Source organism: Argiope bruennichi, chromosome X2 (genome assembly GCF_947563725.1).
Source record: "Argiope bruennichi chromosome X2, qqArgBrue1.1, whole genome shotgun sequence".
NCBI lineage: Eukaryota > Metazoa > Arthropoda > Arachnida > Araneae > Araneidae > Argiope > Argiope bruennichi.
In genome coordinates, this window is record NC_079163.1 from 107794145 (window position 1) to 107820356 (window position 26212).

The window sequence follows — 26212 nt, forward strand, 5'->3', positions numbered from 1 at the left end:
ATAGATTCAGTGAAAATACTAGATTCACACTAAAGATCTACATTTCATTAAGTATTGTTCGCTAATTCTATGAAAAGAATTTCCGACCTCTCCCGAGGTTCATAATTTTATGCTGGTTGATGGGGATGAGATCTTACAATAGAATATGCGAGAAAGTTTCAAGGAAACCACTCCCGCTTGTTAAAAATTCAAAATGTACTGAAACGTCTTTCGCATGCACATATTGAGACTGGTAGAGTGCCTGCAAATTCTATCAATCTTTTAGTTCCGTAAAATGTGTCATTAACTGTTAAAGTTGTAAGAAATGTGTTGTTGTAGTTTGATAAGTTTTCTGTTTAGATACATATTGCTTTCTTGCAAAAACACGACGCATACTCTCCAAGTCGATTTTCAAACTTTGTGATTTGTGGCAGTACAATTGACCAAAAGTTTAGATATTTTCTGTCCTCAAAACTGTTGGTGACCCTCTGGTACCAAATAATTTTGCTTAGCAACCGTCCATGATACTATTATCAATGTGTGTATCGAATCTTATAATGACTCTGGGGAAATAAAGAAAATTTTTCAATATAAGGTTAATCGCAAACCTTTTTTTCGAGGAAAATTTCCTCTACAAAATATTGTTTGTCCCTATCTGGAGTCCATATCAATCACTGGCAGCCACCCTACCTTAAATTTCCACTACTCTCACTGGCCCTATCGTCTTTGCAGAGTCCTCGGAACTTTCTTACAAGATTGATTCTGGATTTGTTGACATTAATTTTTATGACCAAGATAAGAATTCGTCAAATTAATTGATATAATAATAAAAATTTGATAAATATCATCCATGCCGATCATTAGTATTATTTTGTTTTATCGATCAAAGTAGTATCCAGTGGGTTTTTAAATTATTGCAACTTTTCTGAATTTCAATCTTACTTCAAAATATTATATATTTATATTTCTTTAATAATCATTTTTACTTACTTATAATTATCTTGTTTTGTTTTTGTTTTTGTTGTCCCTCACCCAGTTATTTAGCAATTCAAGCACGATTAATTTAATCGGCCAAAGACTTGCATGCGCTGCCGTCCTCTTCGTGCTAATTTGTTTTTGTTTTTTTAGAAGCAAACTGCTTCACAAATTTTTTTATTGGCAGTTTCAATTAATAAATATACTATGACTTATTGGTATTTTTTAAATTAACATTAAACTAGAATTATAATTGCTGACTTGTGAGAAATGGACGCTTTCAAATAAAATTGTTTTATTCGGTTGTTCATGGGAACCTCCGGATGATGCTCATTATTTAATGAGTGAAGGGATGATTTATTATATATATAGCTGTGAAGTCAGACCGCAAAAAATGATCTTTGTGGAAACGTGTATTTTATATTTATGATTTTTGCAATCGGTGACACCGGTTTCACTGACTTAACTGATGTAGTCACTTTCACAGGTATTTTTATAATATTTTCTCATATTTAAAAATATAGAATATTTATCATTATCTTGTAATTTTAAAAAAAAAATTTATCTAAGATGTATAAAGTTTTATGACTAGATTTACTGCATCATAACTGCCTCTGTAAAAAAATGAAAAACTTTTTATGAAATGAGTCTTTTATTGCTTTTTTCTATAAAATATTTGTGTGAAAAGTAAGAAAAATAAGAAAACTTATGATAGCTAAAAAAAAGTGCAATCTCCTCAACTTTGAAGTTGTACTATGATTGAATCTGTAATATAATATATATTCTAGTGATGTACTGTTTTAAAATTTTCTTATATATAAAATATGAATTTATAAAACTTACATTTGAGAAATAAATATATATTTGCATAAGCATACATTTTTATTGCATAATAAAAACAATCTACAAATATGTTACTTTTCTTATTGCATAATGCTCCTGTTAAAATATCTCAGAAATATTTCATTGCAAATTTTAAAAACTCATCTGTTATTTTTTAAAATAAAGAGATGAATGGTTTTGAAAATGAAAGTTGTTTGTCTTTCCTGATATTTATATTCAAAAGTTATGACTTGTATCTTTTAAAACTTAATTAATAAACAATACAATTTAGTTAATACATAGTTTTTAATTTACTTCTGAACATTTTTCAAACATTTAAATCTTTATTTTAAAAGTTCAGATTTTAATAAATATAATTAGCTTTGCTTATTATATTCATTATTAGCTAGCTAATCATGAATATAATTAACTAGCTGTTAATATTTGTAATTTGTAAATCTATTTACATTGGCATGCTTTTAAAAATAGAACTGGAAATCATAAATCTGTTTGTCAAGAGAAGTTTTGAAATACACTAAGATGTAATTATTTTATTTAGAGAAATTTTCTGTAACTTGCCTAATATTATTTATTTTTCCAAAATGTTTCACATTATCTTGGTTTATAATGGCACTTTTAATTCTGTTATTTCTTATGGTGCTTAAATTTATTATCAACAACAGTTATATGTTAATATTTTTTATTATACATTTCAAAAGATATATCATAGAAATGTATGTTAATTTTCAAAATGTTTTAAAAATTATAAGTATAACTGTATAATTTTTGAAATACTTAATTATGATATTTTATTGTTTTTCTCATAGCAAAATAAACTGTTTAATTGTTTGGTAAAAAATTAGAGTAATATTTTTCTTGAAAAAATTCTGCACATTTATGAATGGTTTATGATTAAAAAACAGTAATTTAGCCTTCACAGTTTTGTAAATATGTATATTATCTTGAAAAGAAAAGCAAAATAATATATATCAACAACAAATTTAGCTTTTTAAAAAAATATTTTCTCTTCAATGTTTTCTGCTCATAATTCTTTTTTAAATTTCATACATTGTTATTATGACTTTGAGAAATGCAGTTTCTCTAATGCTTTCAATGTATATGTGATATTTTAATCTTTCAAAATGAAGTACTTCCATTTTCAGATACAAAATTTTCAGTATGGGGTTTGCAACTGACCTTCAAGGTAAAACTTCACATGAGGCTCTGATGTCTCTTCAAGATGCAGAATTGCGGCTTCTTGAAAATATGAAACGATGCATGTCTCTACGAATAAAATGCGATCGAGAATATGCAATTGCTCTGAACTCTGTTTGTATCCAGACTTTGAAAATTGACCAAAGTGAATTAAAGGGAAGCATGGTTGCTCGAGTAAGATGTCTTATTTTTTTGTATAATATTCAGTATGTAACTATTTTTTATTTATTGTCTTTTAAATTTGAGAGTAGTATCCATCTAATCCATTTGTATTAGTACACTCTATAGCTTCCATTTGATATGATTTTTAATTGTGAATGTCTGAAAATTCTTTATATATTTCAGCATTATGCTAACAATTCTAGATATACTTATATGTCATAGTATAGTAAGTTTGAAAGTAAATTTTTTATAAATACCTGACAATTGAATAATTAATATTTTGTCATATGATTATAATATTAACAAGGGATTTGATTTGAGGGAGTTGACTGGTGTAAAAACCATCCTTGATTAGGTTACACCAATTGTATGATATGATATTAATTAAAAAATGTTTATTAAATATGCCTTTCATACCTATATGTTAAACTTACTTAACTTTCAGATTCAGCTATTTTTAGACTGTTATCACATGCATTCTTTTACTTAATACATATCCAAGATGTGAATTCCCCTTTCTTTGCATTCTTTTTTAATCAGTAATAAAGAAATGCTTGCATTTCCAAGTTATTAATGAATTATTTATTGTATATCATTGAATTTAAATCTTAAATTGGCATTTTGAAAGTATTGTTATTTTTTTGTGATATATTTCAGGAATTAATCTGAAAATTTTTCTCTAATTGACTCTATTTTATTTATATGCATTTTACTATTAGCATTGTACTTCAAAATCATAAGATCATAACTAGTTTGTTTGCTCATATGTATGCTAATACTTATTAAACAAATAGCATCATGGATATTAAAGTATGTATTTGTATAAACTAAGGATTACTGATTAATTAAATATACTTATTTCTGGGCACATGTACATTAACAAGTAATAATATATTAGCATCATTTTAGTAAATACATAAGTTGTAATGATTATTATTTAATGATTGTTTTCTGTTTAATATTATGTGTTAATACAGAATCTATTACCGTTATTATATTAGAGTCAAGTGTATTTTTTAAGATCTTTTTTATGTCTCTTTCTCTAAACTAAAATCTTTCATTCTTTTAAGGCTTGGAGTGTTGTTGCTGAAGAAACTGAAGCAATGAGTCGACTAGTGAAGCAGAATGCTGATTATCTGGCTTCTCATACAATTGATGAAATGAATGCTTTAATTTCAGAAAAGAGAGCATTGCGCAAACTCTATATTGATGAGCATAATCGTATCCATGGCGAATTATTGCGAGTATGATTATGCTTTCCTTAAAATGTATTATTATAAAATAGATAATGTAGTCATCTTTATGTAATTGAATTCTCTTCATTTAAAGCTTTTTTGAAGAATATTTGCTTTCTAGATCAATATTCATTCTTAAACTGTTATTTATTGATTTGTACTTTTGTGTGTATGCATGGTAATCAGTTGAAATATATTGCTTTAATTCTGATATATATGTTTCCTAAACATGTTTTTTGACAATATTTTTAAGAATTAAATTTCATTTTCAAAGTATTTCATTTTGTTTTTAAAGACAGCGTAGTATTCTTACTTGCTATACAATGTTTGTTCTAATCTGCGAAATGATAAACGATGATAGAAGAGTCCTTGTGGATCATAAAATACTGTAACAATCCGATCCCATTTCTTGCTGTTTGCAAATTTAGTTAGATAAAGTGATTATGTTACTCATCAGGGAAAATCCTAGTTCAAAACTTTTCTGGCTGAAAGGGCAGGAAAAATCCAATGAGATAATACTTTTCATTCAAGTACCTGGATTTAAAACCGTGCTACAAGCACCAAAACCTTCGCGAAATCGAATTGTCACTCAACAGCTTTACTGCTGAATACTGCAAATCTAATTCTAATTCATATGTCAAATTTGCAAAAAACTTGCCTGAGAGGAGAGACCATGCACAATTTTTTTGTACTTTTGAATTGGTCTGTTCTTTGATTTTTTTTACTGAACCTTTCAAAGTTACCTGATCATGCTACATAGTTACTTAAAATAAAACGTACTTCAACTTGTATCATAATAGTATGTGAAGTAACTTAGATCATTAGAGTATGGGAAGTAACTTGTGTCATAATAGTATGGAAGTAACTTGTGTCATAATAGTATGGGAAGTAACTTGTGTTATAATAGTATGGGAAGTAACTTGTGTCATAATAGTATGGGAAATAACTTGTGTCATAATAGTATGGGAAGTAACTTGTATCATAATAGTATGTGAAGTAACTTAGATCATTAGAGTATGCGAAGTAACTTGTGTCATAATAGTATGTGAATAAAATTTGTCTGTAAGTTTGATTTTCTCATGAAGCTTTGCTTTCTTCTCCCACTTCTGATTTCCATGGGAGAATCATAATTCATCTTTGTTCAGATTGCTTGATTGATAAAATTGTTACAAAGATTCTTAAATAAATAAATTGCTGAAAATTTAAGTTCTGAATGTTGTTTCTAATTTTTATGCTTTTTTAATCATATATTAATTTACAAAATGCAAGATTTTGCGTTGTTGCCTATGCAAAATTAATTTTTCTCAGCTTTGTGTCCTTATGCTGTGTTATTTATGTGTGTTTGTTGAAATCTTTTCTTTTAAAGCTTCAAGATGCAGTAAATAAAACTAGAAATCTGTATGAAAAATCCTTAGAATTATGGAGAGTATCTAAAGCCAAGTATGAAGATCAATATATAAAAGGTAACTGTTATTGTAATAGTTTTTTTTAATAAAATATATTTCTTTTTTGTGAAGTACTATTCTTGTAGATTTTCTGTTGTATGAAACTGCAAAATATTGTACATTTTGAACCCCTAATTTTCCAAAATCCTGATTGATATGCAAAATCAGGCTAAATTAAAAACCTTGTTAAATTTAATGCTATATATATATATATATATATATAATATATTATATAAGATCAATAATCCATTTTTCATTTGTACCTGCTCATTATTTATCTAATGAATGGATTTTCAATTTCATGTTTTAGTTTGCATCAAAATTATCTACCTACAATATTTGTTCTCTTCCTTTGTGAAATAGTCTTTGTGCCATAAATTGAATAAATGTGAGAGGTACTTGATTTAATTGTTTGTTATATCACCCTTCATACATAATAAAAAGTTTTAAAAAAAGCATATACTTTTGATCTAATAAAAATTATAATTTAATTACTTTTCCTCACAAATAGAAAAGCAGAAGGTAGCAAGTCTGCTATAACTTGCATTGCTTTTCTGTTTTCAAATGATAGTACATATTTAACTCTTCTCAATAAGGAACTTTAATAGAAAAATGGTTTCTTAAGATTTTATTTAAAATTTAATATCTATTACAGTAGCCTAGAAAATAATGCAAATAAGCAAAGGAATTTATCTGAATGAAATCTTCGATGCCAATACATTATCAGAAGTGATTATGGATACTTTTTTAATAAACAATAATATTCATATACAATATTACTTAATAAGCAAACTTTAAACTAAAAATATTATACTTTTCATAAAATGATTCTTAATAACAGAATCCGATAACATTACACATATCAAATCTCATGAGGCAATTAACTTTTTAAAATTGTTTCATTTTACAGTTGACTAAAAATGGATGAATTCAGTTATCAATTTCCGGAAACTATAAATTTTTTTAATTGATCCTATTTATTTTTCAATTTATTCATAACTTCTTTAATTATTCGTGTTTGTCATACCTTCACATGCATTGTTTGCTTAGTCTCTATTGTAAATGTGACATCAGAAAAATTGAATGAAAATCCATATTATTCTTTAATTAAGTGTTCTCTAAATAGCACTTTTGCAATGAAGTGATATGTAATAAACCCTTCTATACTGATTTCATTTATGTGCATTATTTTCAGAACCCCAAATTTTTTCTGTAGTTAGATTTTCTATTAAAATATGCATGCATGCTATATTATTATCATTCATTTAATGCATTTAATACTGCACATGCTGCTTTATTAAAGAAATTAGGTAAGTAGGTTTCATTATTATAATCCTTTAATACTAAGTAAAATTAAAACTACGTTCAATTTTCGTTTGTTATTTGAGCTGCTATTTTATGTGTGTAAAATTTGTCTATTTAAAATATTAAATCAACTTTCTTTAGAGCTTCTGACTGATAAATCTTCTCTAATCTTCCCTTGTTTTGTGCTTTTTTCTGTTCCTTTTTAAGAACTCATTTCGATAGTTATTTCTTAATATAAACACAGGTTATTAGATTTTTAATTTTTGAATCCTTTAAAAAAAGAAAGTAGATAGTAGGATATGAAGTGGCTCAATCATATTTTTTTCATCTTCAGTGTATTTTTATATTGATTCATTATTTTTTTTCTTTTTATAACAGTGAGGCGTTTCATCTCATATGTTAAGCTTTGTGATGTTAATAATAATTTTTTATATGTTATTTTATTCAGTATTACTTATAAGACTGTTGTTATTATTTAAAAAATTATATATTTCTATTCTTATGAAAATGTAAATATTATGCTTGAATATGCGAACTTTTCAATTAGACATCTTATATTTAGGTTGTGATTTTTTAACAAAATTGCTAATGTGTAATATTTCAGTGATTTTCAGATTTTTCCCAGACCAATTCCAGTATTGTGTAATTTTAGGTTTTAATCAGTATCAAAGCTAATCTATGTGCTTACAAGTATTGATTTTGAATGATGCATGTACTCTTTGTGCATAATATTTTATACCAAACTAATAAATTTTTTTCAAATTCTTTTGCTTTATTTTCAATTACTGTATAATTATATTTATTGTTATTCTTAATTACAGGTAAAGGAGGTAAAAAACTGGATGAAGCTAAAGATCGTTATATTAAAATCACAAATAAACTTCACAAATTGCACAATGATTATGTCATTCTTGTGCATGAAGGCAAAGAATATGAGAAACATTTGCGTAATACACTTCTGCCATCCCTGCTAGAGTACCATCAAACAGTACTTCAAGAAACTGTTGATAGATGGTTAGAATCTTCAATTGATTTATTTAATACATAGAATAAAATTTATATAATATTTTAAAAATACTATTTTTTAATAAAATATTGATTTGAATTTTTCCTAGGAAAGCTTTGATGTTACAATTTAATACATACACTGACTTCTCAAATGATACATTTCGATCCTTAAATATTAAAATGAGAAAGAGTATTGAATCTGTTGCTGGTGAAGATGAATACAAAGATTTTACAGACAAACATAGGTATAATATTTCATTTTTCACAAATTATTTAAAAATTCTGTCTGAAATCTAAATTTAAGCTTATTTTTAGATCACATCCCCCTCAGCCTGTTGATTTTAAGTTTGATGCAAGTCTTCTACATGACTACAGTGGCGTTTTAAAACCTAATCAATTGGCATTAGATGATATGACGTATGATGCACTGAAAGAAAAGTAAGTATTCTGTTGATGATCTTAGTTTTTGTGAAATCATTATATTTCTGCATGAAAATTGTTTGTTGTTTTGGTATTAATATTGCTATTTAAATTCTCTATTAAAAATAATTGCAGTTCGTAAATATTTACATTTATATGAACACTTTTATACTTTTTAGGTTGCAAAATTTGAAAGACAAGCTAACAGAATGTCAAACTTTAATTAAGGAAAAAGAATTAGAAATTGGTCAGTGTGAAAATGAAATGAAATCAGTCCGTAAAACTTCAGAGACAGAAAACATGTAATTTGTTTTTCCTTTTTCTGAATTATTGAATGTTATTTATCTAATGCTTGTCTTTAATCAATTGTAGTATATATCTTTTACAATCATATTTTAATTTTAGGTTGTCTGGGAAACGCCGAGCTGTTGGTATTCTACGTAAAGAACTAAATGAAATAATATGTCAAGAACAGCGACATCAACAACTTTACAATTTGATATCAAGTTGGGTAAATAATGTCGAACCAAAAAATCTTCCTCCAGGAATTGAGTTTACAGACATTGTATCGACTGAAACAGTAAGTTCATTGCAATAAATTTTCTGTTTTGTGGATTTGTGTTTGTATGTATTTCAAACATTTGACTTACTTTTATTTGTAGAAAGATGAAGATACTTCAAGCCTGAATGCGATAGGTAGAAGATCTGCTCGTATCATCATGTCAAAACTTCGCCAACCATTTCATGCCTTTCAGAAAAAGACAAATGTAAGTGTTGTTAGTTTCTCTCTCTCTCTTTTGTGTGGGTGGGTAGGGAATTCCTATTTTTTTATTTATCATTCCTACTAATGGTATATTTGAATTATTTTTAAAGTATTTTATTAGTATGGTTAGAAGTTTATCCGAATCTAAGAAATCATTTCATTTTGTATATAATTTCTTGCTTACTTATATAAAACATGAATAACATATTTATGTTGTTCAGAATTTTAGATGAAACTTATTTTCTGTATTTATTGCCGTTGATAATTTTTTGAAACAAATGTAAAATTTTGGAATATATATGCATATATGATGGTTTTTACAATTAGTCTGCTTTTTAACACATTTCTCAATTTATTTCTATATTTTAAAACAAAAATTTGAAAGTATGTAAGTGTGATTCACAAGCATAAAAACACTACATTACTGCTTTTGAAGACTTGATTAAATCCAAAATATATTAAATATAATTAAGATAAGGTTAAGAGTATATGCTGTATAAGATTTTTAAATGTATGATGTTCAAACAATGAATCCAAAACAATGTAGATACTCATTGAGATGTCTTTTCCTTCATCCCCAAGTGGAAAGGATGTGGAAATTTTCTAGCATCTCTGCAAAAGTACTTTTGAAAAATTATAATTAGAATAGAAACATCCTGCAACTTTTAATTTGTAAAGCTTATTGTTTACTCAATTGTAACATAAGTTATTGACCTTAATACAGGACTATCTATAACTAGCACTATCTATTATAAATAAATGCAGAGTCACCAATAGAAAATGAAATTTATGTTTACTACTAAGAAATTATTCATTTATAAGGACTACCACTTTGAGCAAAATTATATTGCCAAAAAATGTTTTAATTATTCAAATCTTGCACAGTTTCCCTGACTTCCAAGAATCGGATATTTAGGAACAGTCTTAATTAGTTAATAATTTTGAAATGAGTATTTTTATGAGGAAACTCGTGAGTGTCTTTATTTTGAGAAAAATAGTAATCATATTTCTAAATATCTGTGTTAAATTAGCTTTCATGTCAGTCTTGAATATTTTTAAAATTCAAGAACGTGCTCATCAAAATACAAATTATGAATTTGTTTCCTCACCTCTACCATTTGCAAGTAAGATATCCTAGTTCCGAATCCGATTTCCTTATTTTTGACTTCCATTGTGTATCTTTGAGAATTGTAGCTTTTCAACAGATTTTTGAAAAAATGTCATTGGAGCCAGATTAATTTTCCAGTAAAGCATCAAGTTGTTGATGCAGTTCTGTAATTAATTTCAATTTTCGCATTGAAATATTAATTTTGAATTTTGTTTATTATTAGAATTTTTATGTAGTATAATAATTTTGAATTTTGTATCGGTGAAATAATTAGTTTTATTTGAAAAATCTTGAGTTTATTCTTACTAGTTAGAAGCAGTAAACCCATTTTATAACTTATTTCGAATCTAGGATCCCATTCAGATTTAAATGTATAGAATTTCACTAATATTCTTGAATCTTTTTCTCACCTTGAGGCTTTTATTCTGATTCTTCTAATATATAATTGTGGGAATTATTCTGTTGCTGTTATTTTATTTCATTAATTATTTTGTATTTTACTAACCAATTTGACGTATGATTCTCTACTTTAAATATTATTAAGTAGACAATTTATAATTTATCAGACCGGGTTTTACAGACATCCCTTCACCTAGCAGTCATTTAATGCAACTCTTTTCCGTATGTATATGTCTTCAGCTGTTTATAAGTGTAGAAAATTAATAGTGAATTAATTAAGAATTTCCTTTTCAGTCAACACTAGGTTAATACCACTTATTTTTTTTTAATTTCATTATTACTCAATATGTTTTAGAGCATTTGAAAAGAAAACTGTAGTCGAAGTTAATGAATTAAACTTCATAAATGTTGCTGTCTGCTAAAAAATTTTAATTGGTGGACTTTTTTTTTCTCTTCAGAGCTCTTTTGATGAATCTTTTACTACACAAGGAGGCAGCAGAAGTTATTCCCTCACAAGTCCTGGGCATGATAATGTAATTATCTGTTTATTTATCTTAAATTTTAAAAAAGACTATTTAAAATATTGAATTATTTTACAAAAATAGTCTATTCTTTTGCTTCAAAATTATTTGGATTATTACCCATTTTACTATCCACTTCATATTATTTTTCTGACTTTTTGATTTCATTGTACTATTGAAATTATGAATATTCTTCACATTGTTGAAATAAATGAGGAAATGGTTCGTAAGAAAGTTTTTATTTATTAGTTAATAAATAAAAACTTCCCAAAACAAAGATCATAGAATGTATATTTTTTAATTATGAAAATCATGATGTATGTCACTTTATACCTGCCAAAGATATATATTATATAATAAATACAAGGCTTCAAAAGTTAATTTATTTATAAACAATATAAGGGTGTCCCAAAAAAATGTATACACATTTTAGCAGCTGATAACTAAGTTATTTCTTCTTTCTTTACAAACTGAACCCATTGAACCGAGTAATGGCAGACAGACTTGAATTTGAAGAAAGGAAATTTATTCTAAAATGCTATTGGAAGTATGAAAATGTAGTAGAAGTGCAAAGACAATTTAAGAGGGAGTTTAACAAAGAATCACCTACACGAGTTACCATAACTCGAATTAGAGATAAGTTTGAAGCTGATGGAACTGTTCAGGACGTCCATAAACCTGCAACAGTTGTTCAATTGAGGTACATTCATGTTCAACCATTGAACATGAATGTACGAATATCCCAAGGGAATTGTTCCATCATGTGTGCTATTCCATCGCTTCGCGTTGTCAGCAGTGTCTGGAGCAGAATGGACATCAGTTTGAGAACATGCGATAACAAGACAATAGAATGATATTTGTAGAATCTTTTACATGTTGAAAATTATTCGAATTATAATAAACTCCAAATTTACAATTATTTAAAGTGTGTATACATTTTTTGGGACACCTTGTATATTCATCATGTGATTTTATACACTTCCCAGTTTATTGTAAGACAATGAAACAAGGTATTAAAGGGACAGGTTTAATTTTGTTATATTTGAAAACAATATGATTTTTAAATCAAGCAGACATGTATATTATTATTATTTAGCAACTTTTGTTAAAAATAAAGACTGTTTGGACTTATTTTCCTCTTTATAAAAAATGTTAGTACTACTTGAATTTTATATTATTGTAGATTCTGGATATTTATAAAAATCATTATTTGTAAAATAGAAATCTTTTTTTCTATAATTTTTCTCTGATCAAAAGTAATATTTTATGGAACTGAGAGTTTGAATTTTTTTTTTTTTTTTTTTTTTTTTAACATTTTGGAATTAAATAGTAATTTTTATCATAGTATTAAAATAATTTACCTTTTTTAATATATCCTTGCAACTTTTGCAGATTAAGTTATCTTGTGCTCATTAAGTTACTTAAGTGATATTTATGTGATCAGTGTCTTGCCTAAAATATTGTTGCCATGTTGGGAAGTTTTTTAATTATTGAGAAGATCATTTTTCATATTTAATTATTTGCTGGCTAATTTTTCAGACAATGATTAAACAATTAAAATGTTATAAATTAAATTAAAAAAGATATGAGTTTTGTTTGTGTGTAATCTTAAAAATTCTTTGTAAACAAGCATTTTCAATAATTAATGATGTAGTAATAGTAAATAGCAGGATATTGTTTTGAGCTAAAAATTACAGAATCACTTTCAAGTAATCATGATATACCTAAAAATTTAAAAATGTGTATTTAGTACAAAATATATCATTAAAGCTTTTATGTTGCATAATAAAAAAATAATTAAAAGCATTCTTTTATTCATGTACTAAATAGCAAAAATAATTATATTCAAAATCTGTTTTGTTTTGCATACTCTCTTCTCGGTAATGTCATTAGTACAGAATCAGAATTTGGTTAAATTGTTGTTAATTTGGCTAAAACTGTATTTTTATTGAGAATATGCTTCTACACAAAAATTTCAAACCTCTAGCACATCAGGAAGTGAGTGAAAAATCGATTGCGAAATTCCATTTTGCAAACAGAAAACAAGTCAATTTAGGTAAAAGAATATATTATAAAAAGAATTTTGTGGTAAATACTGCTCAAAAGTAAATTAATTGATTGACGGAAATATTCAAATCAACAAAAAATGTATAATAACTATAAAAGGATTCATTATGAAAGATGAGCTAGTCATATATCACTAGAAGATTTTTCACCTCAAATTATTAGTTCTTTTTAGTAAAGCAAATACCTTTTACAGTTCTATTTTCTTTTAAGGTTATTCTAAATCCTTCATATACCAGCCTCCAAGATGAAGACTGGTTTCATGGTGTTCTTCCGCGTGAGGAAGTGGTACGTCTTCTTGTAAATGAAGGAGACTATCTTGTTCGTGAGACTTATCGCAATGACAGTAAACAAATTGTTCTTTCAGTTTGCTGGGAAGGACATAAGCATTTCATCATTCAGACAACTGCTGATGTAAGTTTATATAATTTTTTTTAATTATATGCTTATGAAATTTGAATGTTTTCTGTATTAAAAATTATATGCACAATATTTTTTATATGTTATTTTTAAGTAAACTATGTGGGAATTTCAGTACAGTGCTTCATAAAATCTAAATGACACTTGATACAATATTTTTTTTTATGCCATCGCATTATATGGTTACTCATTACTTAAAATTTTTATATATTATATTTTCATTACTTTTATAGCTATGCAGTATGTTATTTATTCATAGTTAAATGCGAAAATCGGGGGGGGGGTGCATTTCAAGAAATTACAAATTCTGTTTTTAATTATTAAGCGACTATTTAACCAGTTCAAATTATCATCTCAAAAAGAAACATTTTTAAATGATGTCTATAGGTAGATTAATTATTCAGTTGCACTGAAAAAGATTGAAATTTTATTTTTTTTAATGAAAAACTGTGAAAGGGTAAAAATTAAGAGACCATGAATAACAGTCAAGGTTGTTTTCTTCTCTTCAAAATTAAAGGCCCAATTTAGCTATGTAATCAGAAAAATAGTTAATTAAAAGTGGTTGTGAATTTTTTAAATAAAAAAAAATTGCTATTTATCTTTTAACTTCTATTACCGTTATTAGTCTACTATTTAGTTACAGAAAGAACGAAAATTCTGTGTTCTTTTATGTATAGATTTTTTCCCTTTAAAAAATGAATTAGAAAAATGTGATTTGCTTACTATTCACTTTATCTCCTTTATAAATTGAAAATGATTTGAACAAAAATATTATTACTAGTTTAATTTCAAGTTTTAATGAATAAGTTAAGTTTTTGTTTTGTAAGTTTTGGGTTGTGTTATATTTATAAAATAAGCTATATTAAGTTATTTTTCCTGCGACTTTTATTTCATTTTTATTTTATATTCACTTTAATAAAAGAAATAAAAGTTTTAATACTGCAGATAATTTCTGCCATCTTTTCAAAAGGATGAAAATTTATTATCTTTAATATCTACTGTAGAATGAATATTTTCATTTAGGAAAATAATTTAACTATTATAAATAGTCTTCCCGCATCAAATTTTTTGTTTTTCAAATTGTTTTGTTAATCTAAAATTATATTCATATTTCTAAAAATGATTTCATGTGGTTATTGCTTAATAATATGGTTTTGGCTTTAGATATTAAACACATAGGCTTCTTTTAGGAATTGGAAATTATTATTTTAAAGTTGCTCATTCAAAAAAAAAAAAAAAAAAAATATTAACTTGAAACTCAAAGCTATAAGTTGCCGGTTGCAATTAAGATCTACTAAAACTGGGGAAGGGTTGGGGACTCTGAAATTGTTTTTTAAATGTAAATCTATGAATTTCAGGTATACCAAATCTTAGTTTCGTCTTGATGATGATTATTTATGTATATCTTTTTCTTTATTTGTGCATATGTATTATAGTCTATTTATTTAGGCTAATTATCTTGCTTTGTAAATTATGAGCCGTTTAACATATCTGTTGTACATTCAGTTTATATCTTCAACTTTTGCATTGTTTTATCTTACTTCATGGAGTGAGGAACATATCAAAATATGTTTGACAGACTGTCTAATTTTAAGGTGTGAATTATTTATATAATAATAAAGGTAAATTAAAGGCACTTTTTGTAGTTCTTTACAGAATCTTGAATCAATGCAAGAAAGTAAACCATTTTCTTGAACTCTTAAAAAATCTGTTTATCTCATATTCTTTTCTGTTCATCATACAAAAATTGTCACTGAAACACAGCAAGCACATCAATGTGCAGTGTCTTTTACCAACAATTATTCAGATTTCGAAGCTTTAAATAAAAGAAACCTTAGGAAGAAAGGGGGAAAAAAAGACATCTTAAAATACTAAATATAGCATGTTTGTTTTTCTACGGAAATGTGAAATTTAAGAATTACTGAATGACTTTAAATAAAATACTGATGATGAATAGATGAATTTTATTTTCAATATAAATTTGAACTAGTTAGAATTCTTTTGGTATAGAATCTTGTACTTTGTAGGGAAAATTCCGATTTGAAGGTCCAGCTTTTCCATCTGTTCAAGAATTGATACTTTACCAATTCCATTCTGGACAACCTATTACTAGTCGTTCAGGTGCAATTTTGAAAACGCCAGTTTTGAGAGAGCGATGGGAACTTAATAATGATGATGTTGAACTTGTTGAAAAAATTGGTCGTGTAAGTATTCATTTTTATATGATAGCAGTTAGTATTTTTAAGTATGATATTGATTCAGTGATTTCTACATATTTCTTTTTAATTTATGTAGTTATTTTATTTACTTCATTGTAATTTTATACTGTATATTTTTTTATTTGTAGCTTACTTTGATATTTCATATAAATATTCATGTCTTCTGTGAATTTTTATAATAGATTAGCCATTTTTATCTCATTCATTAAATTACTATCTATTTCGTTTCACTGTTTTCCATTCTTGAAAAACAGTATGTATAATGGAAGAAATATTTTGCTTGAAATGCTGTTTTATTAATGACAAAAATTATCAAAAAAAATGATAGAGTATCAGGCTGGTTAAAGTATTCATTTTGTGACTTAAATGATCCTCATGAGATGAATTTTTTTTAAATTTAATTTTAGTGTTATATTATTTTTTTAGGTCACAGTTTTTCTTAAAAAATGACATTTTGCTCTTTTTTGTTTATTAATACTGTTCAAGGACGTTTTTGTCTTTATAATATTGTCACTTTGTAAATTGCACCATTAATAAAATAAGTACATGGCATTAAACTCAATTACAATGAATTAGCATTCATATAATTTTCAGAATATTTTATATTCCTTATTAAAGAATTGTACATTCAATGTAATTACTATTAGCCTTTTTTCTTTACTGTCCCCACATTTTGAAATTAATATTTTAACTTTTATCATTATTATTTTTTTTTTTTTACATTTTATTAGCAGAATGTAATTATAAAAAAAATTTAAATAACTTATTTTAAAACAAACCTTGAATTATATACTGATTTATTATCCAAAAATAAAACATTATTTGTGAGAATTTTTTAATTATAGGTTTCATTTAGCTTAAAAGTTCTATTCTCATCTTCTTTGTATTGTAATTTCCCTTGTGTATCATTCCCTACATTATTGTGTTTAAAATTAAAATGAAGTTTTATTCTATGAGATGTCGAATTTTGTTCCTGGTCCTTATGAAAGCTTATTTAATCCTATTTTAATTTTTTTTTTTCTCTGCTTGCCATAAGCCTATGTTTTTACTAAAGTTTATTTTAAAGGAGAAAACATAACAGTACGCTATTACGCTCCAAAATAATGTTGACTTCCTGAGAAATTTTATGATTTTTTTTCTTTTTGTAGTTTTGAAAATTATGAATTCAGAATAACATTTTGCTAAGACAAGTTTTTATATGCCTTATTACAAAGTTTGTTTTTTATCACTGACAGAAGGTTCTACATTCAAAATTCAATTCCTCCAAAGATCTTGTGTGTGGGGAGGGGGGGGGGGATTTCAAATACAGTGAATTTAATGAGAAATAAATCAAGGTTCAAATGTCATTTTTTTGGTGGGAAATAAAAATTTGAGGAGAAAGGTTTCAGCTTCATAATCTGATAACTATTTTAAATTTTGAGATCCATCCTAAACCAGCTCTCATGTTGTCTCAAGATGGTGCATTAAAATATAGCTAAAGCTAATATATATATGTATGGGTTTTTCTTAGTATATAAATTTCAGAAATTTTATTTTTGTTTTGTAGGGTAATTTTGGAGATGTTTACCGAGCAGTTTTACGAGCTACTGGTGTTGAAGTTGCTGTTAAGACATGCCGCATGAACCTTCCTGATGAGCAGAAGAAAAGGTTTTTACAAGAAGGTCGCATTTTAAAGCAGTATGATCATCCAAATATTGTTAAGCTGATTGGGATATGTGTTCAGAAACAACCAATCATGATCGTAATGGAGCTTGTACCTGGTATATTTAATTTTATTTGTTATAGCTAGAAATTCAATTCTGATGTTTTTTTTACTATTCTAAAATATTGTGTTGAAATCTAGGTGGCTCCCTTCTGAATTTCCTTAGAAATCATAAACATTCTTTGTTGATAACTGATCTATTGACCATGTGCTTAGAGGCTGCACGTGGTATGGAATATTTAGAAAACAAGAACTGCATACATAGGTAATTTATTATTTTGTAAAGTTATGGTTTATTTGTTTGTTTCTGAAAATTGTAATAGTGTATTTTGAATTTTAGAGATTTAGCGGCACGAAATTGTTTGGTTGGTTTAAAAAACGTTGTGAAAATTTCTGATTTTGGAATGTCCAGAGAAGAAGAAGAATATACTGTATCAGATGGAATGAAACAAATACCCATCAAATGGACAGCACCAGAAGCATTAAATTATGGTAAAAATATTTGTATTTTCATAGGTTTTCGAATTTTTAGAAAACAGTCATCTCTAGTTTTGTATAAATTCATTTTTTTTATTGTTTTTTAGGGAGATACACTAGTATGTGTGATGTTTGGAGCTATGGTGTTCTTATGTGGGAAATTTTTTCGTTAGGCAGCACTCCCTATGCTGGATGGTCAAACAGCAAAGCCAGGGAGATGATTGACTCAGGTACTTTTTAACTTTATTAGCTTTTGTTTTTGAACTTGCTTTTCTGTATAAAATACTAAACTGCAGAATTTGGCTACTACTAGGGTTTGGTGAATAAATTTTCTTTAAATATGTAACAATCTATTTTTTTTTCTGCTGAATATTTTATTGCTCTTATTGTAGATTACACATCCAGTAGTTTGTTTTATGCTTCTGTATGATTTATTTTAATTTGCTTTAGTGTTTGTGTGTGTGTGTGTGTGTGTGTGTGTGTGTGTGTGTGTGTGTGTGTGTGTGTGTGTGTGTGTGTGTGTGTGTGTGTGTGTGTGTGTGTGTGTGTGTGTGTGTGTGTGTGTGTGTGTGTGTGTGTGTGTGTGTGTGTGTGTGTGTGTGTGTGTGTGTGTGTGTGTGTGTGTGTGTGTGTGTTCGTTCTTTTTTATCGCTGAATTTTAGCTTTACTAAGGCAGTCTGAAAAGTTTTTGATTCTGATATGAAAATGGTAGAACGAATCAACCAAAGTGGGGAAACTTGTTTGGGTATCCTTTGATGAATCTCATTAAAATTTTATCCATTTTGAACTCGGAATTTTTTTATTTGACAGTTTTTGTGAGTTAATGTGACCCGTTTGTATGAAAATCGGAGAAAAAAACCCCGTGTGTCGAACTGTTATTAGGTACTCGTTTTTGAAACGAGTACCTAATAACAGTTAGAATCGAACTCCTCTTTAATTTGTGTAATACGTCTACACAAATTAAAGAGGAGTTCGACGCTATGTACGAGGGCCCTTCGCCATGATTTATTACTGTGAAATTTTGGAGAGCTGAATTAAAACATGACCGTACCAGCTTGCATGATGAACATTCAGGAGGGCCAAAAGCTGCAATAGTGACGAAAACATTGCTAAAATTTACCAAATGATGCTGGAAGACCGTCTATTTAATGTTATGTCGATAGTAGAGGCTTTGAACATGTCTAAAGAATGTATTTGCCACATATTGAACCAAGATTTAGGTATGCACAAGCTAACTGCACGTTGCATGCCACATTTGCTCACTTTCAATCAAAAACGTGTCCGGGCGAAAATTTGTACCGTTCTATTGGCGCAATAAATCAGAGATTTTTCGACGATTAATTACATGAATAAAACCTGGATTCATAATTACAGTTTAGAAACAAAAATAGAATCAAATCAGAGGGAGATGGACCTCAAAAGGAGAATCGGCATCTACAAATAAAAAAAGTGTTGCTTCTGCTGGGGAGATAGTTTTCTGTGATAGCTATGGAATTGTCTTAATAGATTATCTTGAAAAGGGTAAACCCATTGCCGAACATACTATGCAACAGTATCTAACAAGATGAAGGCGGAAACGGCGAAAAAACAAACTTTTCCACACAAAAAAAATGTTTCACTATGACAATGCCCTGTTTCATACTCAGCGGTTGTGATGGCGAAAATACATGAATTACGGTTTGAACTGCTTGACCACACGCCCTACTTGCCAGACTGCCCCAAGTGCCCTTTTCTTTTTCTTATTATTGTTGCTCTTTAAACTAAAATAAACATTCGGTGAACAAAGAATTTCGTCTAATGTGGAAGTTATGAAGGTTGCAGCGAAAGATTCCACATATAATTTGACGATTTAAAAAAGGATGAGAGCATCGCTATAAGAAATGCATAGATTTACAAAGAGACTATGTCAAAAAATAAAAGTAATTTTGGAGAAAAAAATAACTTTTTCGTTGTTAGGAAATTTTTCAGACAGCCTATATATGTAAAGAGGTTTGTTTAGGGAATCTAAAGTGACATGAAATTTTAAATCATTTTTTTTTTTCATACAAGTGTTGTTAAAATGCAAATATTAAATTGAGTTAGTAAAATATGTTATTTTGAATGTATTTCGATACGTTGTATGAAGTTTTTGTGATTATATTAACCCTGGAGGTAATCAGGTGAAAATTTGAAGGGAAGAATAATAGGAGTGAAAGGATGTCTCATGTAAATATCATTTTCCATTATTTCAATTCCGTTTTTATATCTTCTTCTTAGTTTAGGGTAGCTGGATAAAGCAAAGTATTATTTCTCCTATATAATACAGAATTCCTACGTTCCTTGAAAATTCCTTAAATTTCATTTTGTTGTATTTGGAGCCATGAAAAAATACTTGATATTTCATTTAGTCTTGTACAGCCATTTATTTCGATTCTTAGACAGAAACAAAATTATATTCGTAAAACATTGCCCTACGATTTCAGATGGCATTATAATAACTCATTTTCACAGGAAAGAAATAAGAATTCAATTTGAAATTAATATTTCATCTCAATTATTTGGTCTGAAGGCATTTTTCCGATGATCGTTACGCTAGGGAACATTGCTAATTAGCGATTTTCGAAAACCATTCGCCACTTTTTCTGACAATCGACCAATATTATACCACTTAAAATCGTAGAACATTTTTCGAATAGGGTTTTTTTTTTTTTTTTTTTTTTTTCCCGGTCCCTGAATTTGGACTATTGGAAAAATACTTATAGACATTTTTCGAGAACCGTTTTATAGACATTTTTCGAGAACCGTTTTTTACAAAGTAGAATTTTCGAATAATATAGTTAAGTGGAATTGCAGAAAAGTTGAAATTTTAAAGTTTTAAACTTTTGTATAGGTCTTAACTTTTATTTGTACCTTTTTATTTTTCTTATCTGTACCTTTTTATATTTCATCCGAAATCAAAAGCCTTTTATTTAAACGCGAAAAGCCATGTTCCGACTTTCCCACCCCGTCCCCTCCTCCCTTAATCCTGAAACGTATCAAGATTCAAGCTTAAAGACATGTTTTGGATAGCCAATTCTTCAACCCATAAAATTGCCGATATGTATTTTTCCCACATTTTGACACTTTTCTTTAAAATATGACTGAACTATTGATTTCTACCTTGAGAATTCCACCAATTGTAAAGGGGTGCTAATATAGGAGAACTGTCAATCTCCTATCTTTTCTCCCTGTGTAGTTTGAAAGAAGGGAAAAGAGGGAGCCGGAAGCGAGATTACTGCTCAGGGAGGGTATTTTCAATAAACTCAACAGTTGGAGAGAATTATTATTCGTATAGCTCTTGAAAGGATACATTTATATTTGGCATTGTTTCATCTATTCAAAGTGTTTAAGAATCTGGTTGATCTTAATAGCTCTTGTAAGGATACGATTATATTTGGCTTTGTTCCATTATTCAAGGTGTTTTATTTAAGAATCTAGTTAATCTTAATGTATCTAGTCTAATGTTTGATGAATATGCAGCAATTCCTTGAAACAAAGCAAATGAATTTACTCTTTCTCTTTTGGGATGGATAAAAAAAAGATGTTGAAATTAGATATCAGCCTTCAATTTTAATATGCCACTCCACAGTCGAAAATATTTTGTGAAACTTTCGTGTTCTACACAGTAAAATTGAATTTGTGAAAGATTTTACCCATCTTGATGAATAGTCCACCAGTAAATTGGAAAATCTTTGACTTATTCGATGATGAAATGCAAAAAGAATTTGCAATTTTGTTAATGAATGAAGGTCGTTGTAGCCTACTTGGGATTTTGAACCTAATTTTTCTTATGTGTGTTCGCCTGGTAAAAGAGAGGACTATACTTTTATTTTATTAACTGAAGATTAGACAATAAGTATTCTTAGTGCTCCCTTAAGCATTTAGATGTAGTAAGCATGAAAGTAGTCATCATGCTCATAAATAAAATATTTTCATTGTTAATTATTTGCATTTCTATATCTAAAAGTATTTAATTTTATGGCCTTTGAATTTTCTTTTTAAAAAAGGTCCTTGATAGTCCTTGAATTTTATTCTTGATTATGAATGAAAACCCTGAAATAATTAATAAATTATAAAAGTTAAGTAAAATAATTGTTTTAAAATATTTGGTTTCACTTAAGTTCTGTACTAAAATGTTTCCCAACTACGATATTAATTTACCGATTCCTTTCGCAATATTTTGTTTGGTAATTAAATAAAAGTGCCAACATTTCTTCATACAAAAACCCTAGGTGGAGTCAGTCTCCAATGCTTGTCCAGAAATTTGGAACAGTGATTGAAGGAGTTCAGACAACAAACTTAAAATTTTAATTCTGCCACATTCTTCTGCTGTGTGTTGAATGCAGAATTATAAAAGATTTAAATGTAAAACTAGACATGAGATATTCCATGCCTTTGTGGCCTACCATTATATTTTTCCTGAATATGTAATAATTTCTGCATAGTTGCCAGTTAAATTATTTTATACCGTCGATTATATTAGTTTATATATATATTAATAATCTTACTTAAAGTTTAAGTTTCACAATTTAATTTAACTGTGGTTAAAGGGTCAAATTTTGAAAGGTAATATTCCCTCATATTTGTAATAGTTTATACTTTAGTTGTTAAATTCTTTATTCTTAACTGTCTCATTGTTATAAAAAATATAATTTATTTTCAGATTATCTAAAATTTGCTTTATGTCTTTCAATTTCTTCTATATACTTATCTGACATATGGAAATAAATGCATCTCCATGCAGTTCTTTCACCCTCATCATTTTAGATGTTCAAATTATTTTTACAGGATACAGACTAGAGTCGCCACCTAACACTCCAGAATATATTTATGAATTAATGATCAGAACATGGGATTATAATCCTGATAGAAGACCACATTTTTCAGAAATCAGACAAACATTGGAGAACATTGCAGCAAGTTTTATTTAAATTGCCATGAGACTTTATTTACTAAAATATACCACTAAACCATCATTCATCAAGTTACCTTAATCTTTTTGACCGAAAAAGTGCCATTAAATGTCTTCCAATATTATGTGGTTGTGATTTAGCATGCCAGTATTATTGTTATTTTTTTTATTTCATGTTGGTCTTTCTTATTTTTTTGTTTGAAAATATTCAACAGCAATTAAATTTTTATAAATTTCTTCAAACTTATGCATTTTTAATGATCTCTTGTGAATGATATTTTATTCTACATGATTTTACTGCTGTACTAATAGTGTACATTTTAAACCGATGAACAAATTTTATTTTTAGTTACTTAGTTTTAGTCCCTCTAAAGTTAGAAATATTCCTTCAAATTCATTTTGGCTCCTTATTAAAAGGTTATGTGTTATAAATCACAAAATAGCTGTAATTAATTGTGTTCATTGTTGATTTTTCAAAGGTTTCAAACCGTATTGAAGCTTTTAAAATCACTCTTAATTACAATTTATTAAATATTTCCTTGCTTAATTTGATACTGATTATTATGCAATTTTGGCTATAATTTTTATTAGTTGGTTTCCCTTGTGTTAAATTTTTACAGGTGCATTTTTTTTTTTTTTATTTCAAGTCGTCTTTTTTTATAGTCATTTTTTAAGCTATATTAAATTCATTTTTGTATAAATGAATATTATCTAAGTTTATCTGTTGAAATGTGAGTGTGGTTGTGATTTTCATTTATAATTGCACATTCATTCACATAATAATCTTTCATATATTGGTATTGAAAGAATTATTGAGCTATTTTCAGACTATTTGGCTGTGTGATATGTTTTAGTCATAAATTATTTATAATAAACAATAGTTTGAAGAAAGTTTCTTTTTAAATTGTGATGGATATCCGTTAATTTCGGTTATCACAGTTATATGATGGGTTCTTCACTAAATACTCTACTGGTAAACCTATCAAATTTTGAGGTGCTCTAATTTATCAGCGTTTTATTTTTTTCTTTACAATTGCCATAAAAGGCTGATTTTTGAATAAGGAAACTTTTTGCTCAATTTGTTATAAAGATCATTGCTTGAGAGAAAGACTGCATTTTAATTTCGTATACTTATTTTTAACTACTTAAAGCAAGTTAAAAATAGATTAAATAATTTCTGATGCTGTTGTAATGTTAAGAAAAAACTACCTAGTTTAAATATTATAAGTAGAATTGCATGCCATTTATTCTTACATTCATTACATTTGTGACCTTTCGTTAGCGTTCTAACAAAGTGGCACAAATTGTTTTTAAATGCTTAATGCTAAAGAATTTGTCAATGGCAGCAGTTTTATTGAAGTATTGTAGTTGCTTTAATAATAATTTTGTTTTCAGTTTTTGGGATGATATCTCATATAACTGTACCAAAAAAATGTGAATTCTCATTATTGGTCTTCGTCTTTATTTATGTTTTATTGCATTTTCTTACATTTGTTGGTATTTGATGTTTTAGTTTTTAACCAAAATTGTAAAGCATTATTGTTTTTCTTGTTATGCTTAAGTTTCGTGTTCTAGAGTGCCAAGTTAATCTCTCTCTCTCTCTCTCTCTCTCTCTCTTTTTTTTTTTTTTTTTTTTAAGTTTTCTTGAAATGGTGCCTTTTTTCCTTTTACGATCGTATTCAGAATTAACGTTGAATCTCATCTGTTGTGTCAAATTTTTATCTCCGTAAATTTTGTTTCTGTGAAAAAGTTTTTTTTAAACATGATCATCTTAAAAATTTTTTATGTATAAAAATGTAAACATATTATGTTTATTAAATGCTACTTTGTGCCATTATGTCCCCCCTCTCCACTTTTTTTCTTATGAAATATGTTTGGATAATAGCATGGAAAATATGCATGTTATATTGCTTTATGAACAAAATATGTTGCTGGATTTAATTTTTACATATGTTCTCATAATGTAAATTGTGATATTGTATTTATTATTTATATCATCTGGTAAATCAAATTATTTTGGTAGTTTCCATCTGTACTTTCTGTTCTCAGATTTAGTTAGCTATCTATGTAATTATAAAAAAAATTGTAAAATTGAAGGGATTCTTTAAAAAAATAATAGATTTAGAAAATTATGTTTGGCTGTATTTTTGTACATATGAGTCATCTACTTATTTCAAATATTTTGGAACAAATGAAATGCATTTTGGCAGAGCTTAAATTATATGTATTCTCTTTTTATTATTTCCATTAGCTCTAATTATTTCGCTTAAAGCAAAGTAATCATATCATATTTTGCCCTTTAGGTTTGTATGTTGATTAACAGCTATGTATTTGTTTTATCCTGTAAATACATTATATTTATTAAATGAGCAGCAATCAAGATTTTAGCTATAGAAAGAATTTGTTATGGTAACAGCTTTTTATATTTCGATCAGATTACTTAACTTGGTATTAATTGGTACATAATTTTATTATTATGTAAAAAGTGTATACTTAAAACTCATTTTTTTACGGAAAGAATATTATTTATTCAGGTTATTATTAACTTCTTACTAAAAATCAAACAAAATTTAGATAAATTTTATTTTCCCTTGAGGTTTTCAGATGAACTGATTTTTTAATATTTTTAATGAATTGTGTTTCGTTATGGCAAATTTGTGTGTGATTTATTGAATGGTGAGATTGTTGAGTGATTTGGATTTTAAAGAATACTCTTATTCACATTTCATAAAATTACAAATAATATTGCTGTAGGGAGAACTGTTACATGATGTCCCATTTCACAATTTGTTTTTGGTGAATTCAAAAATCATTTTTAAATATTCCCTTTGCTTTCATTAATATCCATTATCTTTTATTTTTTGGGTAGTTTGTTTATTTTGCGTGATCTCGATGTCAAGTTTCTAAGGATTGAAACTTTTTAGTGCCAAATATATATGCTTTATTTTTGTAAATCCATGCAAATTTATTGGGGATTTGCTCTGTAGTTGTTGATTATATCAAATTGTTTTCTTATACACTATTCTGGAATAAAAATTGTTGT

At 27.3% G+C, this 26212-nt stretch overlaps 1 protein-coding gene across 1 annotated transcript; it reads left to right on the forward strand.

Annotated features, from left to right (window-relative positions):
* The first annotated feature begins 1057 nt into the window (after positions 1-1057).
* On the forward strand, positions 1058-26212 carry LOC129960413 (tyrosine-protein kinase Fer-like). The gene is made up of 18 exons (XM_056073835.1): positions 1058-1441; positions 2940-3165; positions 4224-4397; positions 5755-5851; positions 7960-8152; positions 8254-8391; positions 8462-8584; positions 8746-8868; positions 8972-9146; positions 9229-9333; positions 11295-11369; positions 13635-13835; positions 15869-16045; positions 17607-17820; positions 17904-18027; positions 18103-18254; positions 18347-18469; positions 23046-26212. The coding sequence occupies exons 2-18, from the start codon at positions 2956-2958 to the stop codon at positions 23186-23188; spliced, it is 2547 nt and encodes an 848-aa protein (XP_055929810.1). The 5' UTR covers positions 1058-1441; positions 2940-2955; the 3' UTR covers positions 23189-26212.